The 10,150-nt window shown below is 37.9% G+C and overlaps 1 protein-coding gene across 1 annotated transcript in view; it reads right to left on the minus strand.

The window, feature by feature from the left end:
- LOC149078506 (A disintegrin and metalloproteinase with thrombospondin motifs 16-like) overlaps positions 1-9,938 on the minus strand; it is a 52,658-nt gene extending 42,720 nt beyond the window's left edge. The window contains exon 1 of the mRNA XM_089240616.1: positions 9,844-9,938. Coding sequence (XP_089096742.1) covers positions 9,844-9,900 — 57 coding nt within the window. The 5' untranslated portion in view covers positions 9,901-9,938. The remainder of the gene's footprint in view (positions 1-9,843) is intronic.
- Between the last annotated feature and the right edge of the window lie 212 nt (positions 9,939-10,150).

The following is a 10,150-nucleotide window of genomic DNA, read 5'->3' on the forward strand; positions in this document are numbered from 1 at the left end:
TTTACTTCACAAACATTTACCTGAACCCCCATGGCTCCAGTATCATTTACCGACGGCTCCCTTCTAAAACGGCTATTCCCAACGTTCCCGACCATTGCAGCGAAAAAGGGTCGGGTAAAGTTAGAGGTTTACTAATTGATCATTATATTGGTAGACATTTAGAGAGGTCTCGGAAATGTAACCAGTTCGATCAGGTAGCCGATTCAGTAGACGTACTCACATAAAAGTAGCAAGATGAAGTATAAGAGGAATAATGTAGAAAAAGAATTAGAAACCTGCTAACACATCATCAGCAATGAAATCGTAAGATTATTCTCGGAACCTCTCTAAATATCCAATTCATCGAATGATACTTGGCGGTATATTCTCTTTATTCCGTACTATCGCCCAGAATTCTTCGAAGTTTCTCCGTCTTTAATTGCTGAAAGCTGCCGCATCAACTACATAGCCATCACACAGTTCATCCTGTATTTGCATCAGCAAAACATTCACCACTAACCCGTCAGAATTCGGACAGTCGTCGCGAGTCAGCATATTATAATACAGGATGCATAATGGATAAACCATTAGCTTCACCTAGTTACTTGGGGGAAGGGGGGACATTACGGGGTTTGAACATGAACGCGTCTTATATAATAGAATTTTCACACGTCTATTTTTGCTGGTCTATAATGAAACTCGTCAGTTTTGCACATCTGCGTATAAAAAGCACTATATAATAATAATAATCATCTAAACCTGTTTTAGATCCATTCGTGTTAAGGGAAGAAAATATATTAAGAGGGGAAATAAGGTGTAAGGGACATTGAACAGAGAGAGCCTTTGACTTTGAAAAAATAAGGAGAGAGTTTTTGATTGAGTAAAACGTCCATCTCCTCTCTCTCTATAGAAAGGTCATCAGGGAGAGCATGGAATTTTTTTTAAATGTATATACAGATATAATACGATTTCCGAGCACGTTTCTTGTCTCTAATCATAAAGGACACTTTTCACTCGTGTAAAGATAGCAGAGATTGCTCTTGCTCTTGATGGATTATTCATGCGACGAGGTTACTTTTCCAACAGGTCCTCACATTACCTTTTCCTCTTCTTCTTCCGAGGTATTGTCAATTTGCTGCAACGTCGCGAAGCTTTCTTATCAGATAAAATGTCAAGAACTAATCCACATACCTTAGGTTTTCCTCTTTTCTCTCTCTCCTTCTAGTCTTATCCATTCTTTGGAAAGCGGTTTTTGACCCAACCGAAAGCCTTCAGTCATTATGAAGAGAAGAAAAATGGTTGACAAAGACAGATACGTGGGAGGACTATTGCTGCTTCTTCCAATGATTTTTATTTAATTGAATTAAGATGATGAATGGCTACGAAACAAGAACTTGAAAACCAACCCGTTTTCCTCATTATATCAACCGAGATATAATGTTTTCGTAGAACATAGATTTCCAGCTGGTGTTCCGTGGAACCCTGGGGGTACAGTGAGAGCTTTTTTGGGGGTTTCGTGGAATCAAACGTCATAGAACCCCCCTAGAAATCCTGGAACCCAGAGAGCTTCTAAGGAAAATAAAAAATTTCTTGTAACTTATATACTGATGTGGCAGTTGTATATCAGCTGTTAGGGGACGTTCAAGTATTACGTAAGCAAATTTTTAGCCATTTTTGACCCCCCTCCCCCCACTTGTCAACAAAATTTCGTCATCAGCTCTGCCCCTCTGAATCCTAAGTCATATTTTCATAAGGGGTGGTTGATTACGTAAGCATTATCCAAACCCCCCCCCATCAAAAGTCAGCAAATCGGAAACCCCCCTCCCCCCATCGATGATGGCGTAATACTTGAACGACCCCTTATTTATTTTTTTGATAAAATTGTGACAAACTCAGACCATTTGGATGATTAAACTGAGAAACAATATTTCTTCTACTTTTTTTTCCTAAGACATTGCACTAGTTTTTTTTCTTCAAATCATTCTTCTGTTCAATGATAAAATATGTAGGATTTTTTATATTGAATTTTTAAACCGGAAACTTATTCCAACTCCATGAGATGGTGAGACACTCTAAACATTATTTCCCGAGTTTATCTGTAAATTATTAGGGTGACAAATGATCCATATTTCAAGGGACGTTTCCGTATAGACTGTAAAAACGTTAGATAGAAAGGCAGATAAAGGGCAAAAACCATCATTTAGCCTTTATCTTTACCTCCAAGAAAGTATTGCTGCCTTTTTCACTAATTGCACGGGATTTTAATTTCCCCCATAGTCGTTACAAGTATAGGTTTGTTAGTGTAGGTATCCTTCGCTATAACGTGATTTTTAAAAGTTGATATTAAATTCCAACCTGCAAAATTCGGCTGGTGTTTAACTTTAATTCTGGAAATGAGCTTGCAAATTGAAGATAAATACAAATACAAATACAACGCCACAACAGGCAAACCGCCCAACGAGGTGGCTGACTTAAGAACATCATGGATCCCCGAGCCATTTTTTGGAGGCCCCACCTACTACTGCTACACCACACATGCACCCCCCTCCCCCGCGGAACCCCCCAACGAATCGGTACATGCGGGAATGTGCGTGTACGTGTAGTGCTGTCATCTGCCCCCAGATTTTCTAACTATGAGTGAAGTGTTATGATTGAATGATTTACAACATAGTTAAATCCTTTGACGATGAAATACATAGGATTTGATGATGTGACTGAGAGAAAGATAAATTCACAGATACAACTCGCCAGATCTCAATAATGAACAACGTTTGGTAACACATTTACAATGCCATGAGAGATTTGATCGAAAATAACGATTCTAGTAAATAAAACTGGAATTTTTATACATGCGAAATTATGTATGCGACATTTTTGCTAAAGTTTTTATAAGGAGACGAAAAATGCTGCTTCTCAGGGGCCATTCAAGTATTACGTAAGCAGATTTTCAGCCATTTTTGACGCCCCCCCCCCCGTCAGCAAAACACTGACCCCCCTCCCCGTCAGCAGCTTAGAATATTTCAAATCTTCAAAAAGGGTTGGTTGATGACGTAAGCAACCTTCAAACCCCCCTCCCCTCTTATCAAAAGTCAGCAAATCCGAAATCCCCTTTCCCCCCCCTCCCCTCGATGTTGATGTAATACTTGAATGACCCCCCTCAGCCGAATCCACACTTTCATTAAAAAGATTTATCAGGCTATAACAACAGGTTTTTCAGGAAAGAAAACATCCACACTCACTAGAATCAATTAGAAGCAGTGAAGACAAAAAAGTATTAACTTTAGGCGATATGAATGAATTAAATTAATTCACACATTTGAGAGTTTGAATAATTAATTCATTAAAGAAAGTTCCTTGGTGTTGGGTTCAGTTGTCTAATTCTTCTGAAGAAAATAACCTTTCCCCCCCCCCCATCTTTATCTTTTCCATGTAAAATTCAACTCATTTTACTTGATTTCGTCTTATGCGACTATTTTCTGCGGAACCAATTAATCGCGTAAAGCGAGGGACACATGCATGTTCTCTGGGTAACCGGGTATGCCCTTGCGTTTAGACGTCACTGCGAACAAGTGGTTTTGTTGTTTCTAAAAATATTGTGGAAGTGACTGAATGACATGAGCGAAAAGAAAAATGAACGTTTAGGTAAATTTCAAAACAAAATCCAACAAGAGAAAAATAATCGTGACCCTTCTGGTCAATTTTCCAATGTCAGGTTACAAGGTTCCTTCGTTGATACGAAGACGAGCATCAAAGTATTATCAGCAAGACAAGCCAGAGAACAATGAGCAGATTTTTCATCATGACAAAGCCTTAAAGCTCACACACTGGTAGTATTCTTTATTTTCCCCTCAAGTTTTGGCATTTGAAGGGTTTTTTTCCTTCCTACGAATGCTATTGCCATTACGTACGAATGTTAGACACCACACTGAGATTATGATTGTTCATTCGTCAAATCCTGTCAAGATTCCCTTTTTTTGCTCACCCTTTGACCCATAATTTCATCTTACTTTAAGTAAAATGTGAATGACATGAACAGAGTGGATCAGCGGCAAGATCGCCATGCCTTACAGAAAAGCAACATTCACGGGAAGTATTGAGAGAGAGACTCCAAGCTGCTCTGCAGTTAGAACGTGGTTCAACGGCGATCACCCAAGTTTGAGGAGAGATTTTGGGTTTCAGGACCCATATTGCAAGGAAAATAACTGTTTTGGGCCATAATATAAATACTGACGAGAACACTATACAGTTGAGATGAACCATTTTCATCCAAATAAAATGAACTCATTTCATTAACTTTGACGGCTAAAAACACGAAATTTACCCAAAACAAGATGGAAAACATTAGTACCGTAAATTTTCATTAATAATGCTATGGACATACAGGGCGCAGGACATTTTACTAGCGAACCGTTGATGCTAGAGGTATACTTCCAATTAGAAAAAGTATCCAAATAACGTGCAGTACCCAAATATGTCATTCATGTTGCAAGGGGTTATATAGTTATTAAAATAAAAAAAATTAACTTTTTATAATGACTCTGTGCTCCGAAATCCAGTTAGAAAGTTGTTGCCCTGTCTCTCCTGATGCCAACAAAAAAATTCATGTTTCTTAGTGAATTCACTGATACTCGAATTCAAAAAATAGAGAAAATCATGGGGAGGAAAAAAAAGCTCTAATACGGAAAACCCGTTTTACCCCCCTCATATAACCTTGTTTTTTCCCAAAATTTTGTCTATTTTTCGAATTCAGTGAACATTCACTTAAAAACATGGGATTTTTTTTCCGTTGGCATCAGGAGAGAAAGAGCAACAACTTTCTAACTGGGTTTTGGCTCGCACTGGGAGACACTATAAAAAGTTAAAATTTTTTATTTTAATAACTATACAACCCCTTAAAACATGAATGACATCATGTGGTGGTCGAGTGGTTATAGTGCCGGACTCGTGATGCGAGGATCCGGGTTCGAACCCCACAGTGGTGGTCGGCTGAAGTTGGTTTTCTGTGGTTCCCAACTTCAAGGCGCAAATGCGAGCCGATCTCCCCGTTAAAAAGTCTCGCCACAGAGAGCAACAGTCCTACAACGGTAAATCATTCAACCATAACACTTCACTCATAGTTTGTAAAACTGGGGGCAGATGACAGCACTACACATAACAAGCATTACACAGAAACAAACTTTACGTCAGGTTGCACTACACGTACACGCACATTCCCGCATGTACCGATTCGTTGGGGGGTTCCGGGGGGGGGTGCATGTGGGGTGTAGCAGTAGGGGCTCGGGGATCCATGATGTTCTTAAGTCAGCCACCTCGTTGGGCAATTTGCCTGTTGTGGCGCTGTATTTGTATTTATGTATTTGTATCTCTGAGTGTACTGAACGTTCTTTAAAACTTTTCATAACTGGAAGTATACCTCTCAGGTCAACGGCTCACCAGTAAAATGCCATTACCCCCCGTTTGCTATGCACCCTGTATATAAAGTGGTGGAAAAAGTTTTAGGAATCGTCACATATCTCGAAAACTTGAGGATGAAAATTTTAGAGTGATAATTACGAGTAGAAATACACATTTTCCATTGAAAATGACGAGTGCTGCACTGCCCCAGAATTTTTTTTTTTTTAAATTATAGTAAGGGATAAAACCTGGAGGGGGGAAAGGATAAGGACACGGGTGTTTTCACGATCTTTACTAAAATCGGGAGATAATTTACATAATTTAGAAATTATATTTTTTACAATGAAATATGACAGTGTTCATATTCCATATCTGTCGTGTTCATTTTCTGTCATAAAATGCATTCTATGTTACCGCATACTTGCTGCAGCATTTTATTTTCCCCCATGGGTTGCAAAATTAATATGCAATAATTGCAATTTTCCTGAAAATTGGCAATATCCCGTATTTTTTCTCCCTGAAGTATGGTCATTCCGATAAATGAATGTAATTCATACTGAAATAACAACTTCGCGTACAGCGTTTTGATATATATATCATCTGATTATATTTCATATACCTAAAAAGGTCTTGAAAACGTCAATCTCGGTTGTAACGTCCGTGGAATCTTTAGTGTTGTTATAACCAGAATTGACCCTTTACCATTGAATGTAGTTTGGACGTGGAATGGCCAAGCGTCCTAATCAGAATTTTGATGGCCGTTTTCTATTGTTGCATGGCTGGCGGACTCACTTAGCCAAGAGGATCGCCAACAGCACAAGTGACATATTCACGGGCGTGTACACAGGGAACATCAGACGGGAACCACTCGAACCACCGAGCAAATTAATTGCTTCTAAAATGTACCTTCATTCTAATATATGTACGTACATTCATCCCTTCTTAACGAAACCAATGAACTTTTCTCCAACTCCCAACCCCATCTTGTCTCTAACCACCACAAAATTTGTTTTCGCAACAGTACCCAATTGTCTGGTGAAATTACACAATTATTGTAAAAATTGTGTATGTTTTTTCCCCTTTTTTGACTCACAATAAAGTGTTTCGGATTCTGCCACGAAGCTGGGCTGGAAGAGATCTCGGCAACGTGATAAGTTCAGTGGCAAAGTTCTGGCGTTCATTCATTCGGTGTCGTCGTTATAACCGAGTTTGACTGTATACGTATTGAGACCATTATCGTGCAAACCCAGACCTTCAAATATATCTTAGCTTATGATTTCGTACATATAATGTAATGGATCGCGACAAAAGTTTTCAAACCTATCTACCATAAGAGAACGCACTTCAATGCAGGGCTAAAGCCGGGTTTTCCTAGGAGTAGAAAATCTGCGCAGTGTGCAGCGTTAAAACGCTGATTGGTTAAAAACTGGAAATTCAGGTTATTTTGACCAATCAGAGTTTTCACGCTGCAAGCGCTGTAGAAACCTACTTCTAGGAAAACCTGGCTTAAACGAACAAATATAAAGGGGTCCGCTAAATTTATTAAGAGCCAAGCATGGTTTTTGTTCAAGAAAAAGAGCCCTAAATAACGTTTTTTTCGACTTCTCCGGGACATTGTAACTTCTTCCCTTATTAAAAGATGCACTGTAATGAAATCAGAAAATTTTGTGTCAGCCTTAAACTCTAAATTGGGAATCGCATATAGAAAATTTTAGGCGCTAATACCAATTTTCTAGTTACCATGGTGACCTGAGATTTACTACAATCTCTGCTTTAATGGATATTTTACAGTAAATGTGATAAATCCGGTTATTACGCATAATCGCTGATCATTTTGGTAAGTTTGATAAATCTCCCCGAATTTATCACTTTTATTAAAGACTAGCTATAATACCCGGCGTTGCCCGGGTTTTCTTCAATGAGGCTTTTTTGGATCACGTGATATCTCCCTCTTTCTTTGAGGGACATGCAAACCGTGTCTAAGTTAACCAATATGGCGGCTTCCTGCGTGACTTCATGAACAAATCTAGATTTAAAGGAACATAGAAACGAATATATATATTTTTCTTTTTTAAGGGGTGCTAGGTATTTCGATCACCCCCCCCCCCCCCGAACTTTAAGTTCTCCATCTGCCTGTTTCAGCTTTCAAAAATGCTTAATTGAAGCTGTGGAATTTCTTCGATGTACTTTACGGGCCCATAATTAATTTTAAAACATCCTAAACTATGAATTTATGCAGTTGAATATCAAAAGACACTACGGAGACATTAATTTTCGCTTGAGAAGATATAAATAAAAAGTTGAAATCAATGTTATTGCATGAATGTCCAACTCAAAAGTAGGTCCGGCTAATTACTTCATATTTGATCTCCTGGGCTTCGTATATCTCTAATCAAACTCGATATTTCCAAAATCTAGAATTCAACACAATTTTTAAAATTATGTATGTGACAGAAAACTCCACAAAATTTCAGCATTTCTACAGTAAAATCGGCAATTTTAACACTGATTTCTGTGGGGCATCATCCTTTGCCTTACCCTCAAAGTGATGCTGATGATGGTGTCTATTCAAAAAACTCTCATTACTGGGAGGATTGAATAAAGTGGCAAACCATTATAAAGGCATAAATATTATACATATACGTACAGCATTAAAGAAACGGCAAACCATTGCAAAGGCATATACACGTCTTAAACGCATTGCTAGGGAACCACGGTAACCAAAGTAAACGTTCGGAAAGTGATTGTTGAGGCCCAAAAACCATTGTTGCCCTACGGTTTTTTTGCCCATTTGGGGCATTTGCCCTGGTCTGACGAAATTTTAAAGTAGCCTATCGTTCAAGTCGGGTCCCATTTGGTATATATGCAAAATTTGGCGACGATCGATCTAAAATTGAAGATTTGTATAGAGAACATACACACACACACAGAAAATCAATTTTATATATATAGATTAATTAATAAAATACAAATTAAAATTATTAGTTGTAAAAATTAATCACATTTTGGACCGTTATTATGCATAATCACCAGCTTATATTGGTAAATATGATAAATTGTTCTTAATTGTCATAAGATTATTTATATGACCGTACGTATGTGCTAGGATATGAACCGGATATGAACCCCCCAGAATTAATTCCTATTTGACAGACTCTAATCGAACCTCGATATAACGAGCTCATATTTAATGAATTTTACGATCGCACTTCGATATAACGGACTATCATTTAACAAATTTTATGATCTCACATTGACATGGTTTTTGATTTAACAAATTTCACGATCGTACCCCGATATAATGAAATCGCATTTAACAAAAAACTTATACGATTGTACCCTGTTATAACGAACTCTCATTCAGCAAACTTTCTGATTTAACGAATTTTGAAAAGTTTTTGTGCATATATACAATCAGATTGAATATAACAAACTCCTACTTAATGACTCAATATATCAAACTCCACTCATTCTACAATTGGACCCCGCTATGATAAATTAAGCCCTTTTTGAGGAATTCTCAATATAACGAGCTCCTATTTAACAAATTTTTACCATTGTACCCCGATATAATGAACTCTCATTTAACAACTTTAACTACAACTCGACTATAAACAACGACGCTTGGGTATTGTGTATACTCACCTCTAAAAGTGATAAATTTATGCACCTTACCGAGACTATTTGAGATGCATAATAATCGATTTAACACATTTATCGTTACAGGGGTTCTTAACCTATGGGTCGTGACCCAAACAAGGGTCGCAGGCCATTCCGGGAGGAGGTCGTACAAATCTAATTACAGGGATTCCTGTAGGCCTAATTCGCATGGGATTCCGAGATGGGTCGTAAAAAATCCACATATAGCCAGGGATTCTTGAGCTATGGGTCGAGTGGGGTTTTTCGAGAAGAGTCACAGAAATCCACATTCAGTCGGGAATTGTTCATTTATTGGTCCCAACCCAAACTTGATTCACAGGCGCTTCCGAGATAAGTCAGATAAAAAATTTTCGAAAAATTGTAAATCTGATTTCGGAAAACAGTCCCATGTGGTTCGCGATAACCTAATAACAAAAAATCAAGTGATAATAAGATAATTTTCCAATATTTTTTGATGATTTTGGATGGTGGCTGGGAAAAGTTTAACCCCTGTGTGTGCCATAATAGATTTACTTACAAACTGGGATTTACTCTAACCATTTCAGCGGCAATGACGAGATATCTCGCCTCTATAAAAGCCTTTTAACATGGGCAAGCTCAGATAATTTGCAAAAAGATTTCTCAATGGAAAACTTTTCCCTAAGCCCCTTAATTTGCACTTTCTGAAAATCAAAAGAAAACCTACTTCATTAAAAAAAAAAAAAACATGGCATTTTCAAAGGGGTGTTTAGAGATTTCTAATTGCCGCCTAAAAGGGTTAATTAACAATCAATTGTACAATCGATTTATTTACAAACAATTCCTGCTTACCTGAGCCAAACAGGGCATCCATAAATAAAACAGAGAAACAATTCCGCTGCTCCTCATCTTTCACTGATCAAGAGATGAATGAGGAAGAAATGGATGGGGGACACACAGAGAGAAGAGAGCGAATTTCGCGGGGATTAGAGTCCGCAGCGACACCTAGCGGCGCGTACGTTAAACTGCGGGAGAATAAAAGCAAATAAATCAGATAAATAGCGGTAGGGCTCTGTGGTAAAAAATAGCCGGAAAGAAAAAAAAAAAAAGTAGAAATTTTATTTATTTATTTATTTAAATGCAACCTTATAAACTAACT

The sequence above is a fragment of the Pholcus phalangioides genome, unplaced genomic scaffold (assembly GCF_987345545.1).
Source record: "Pholcus phalangioides strain wild (caught in Gottingen) unplaced genomic scaffold, Ppha-v1.0 ptg000013l_1, whole genome shotgun sequence".
Taxonomy (NCBI): Eukaryota; Metazoa; Arthropoda; class Arachnida; order Araneae; family Pholcidae; genus Pholcus; species Pholcus phalangioides.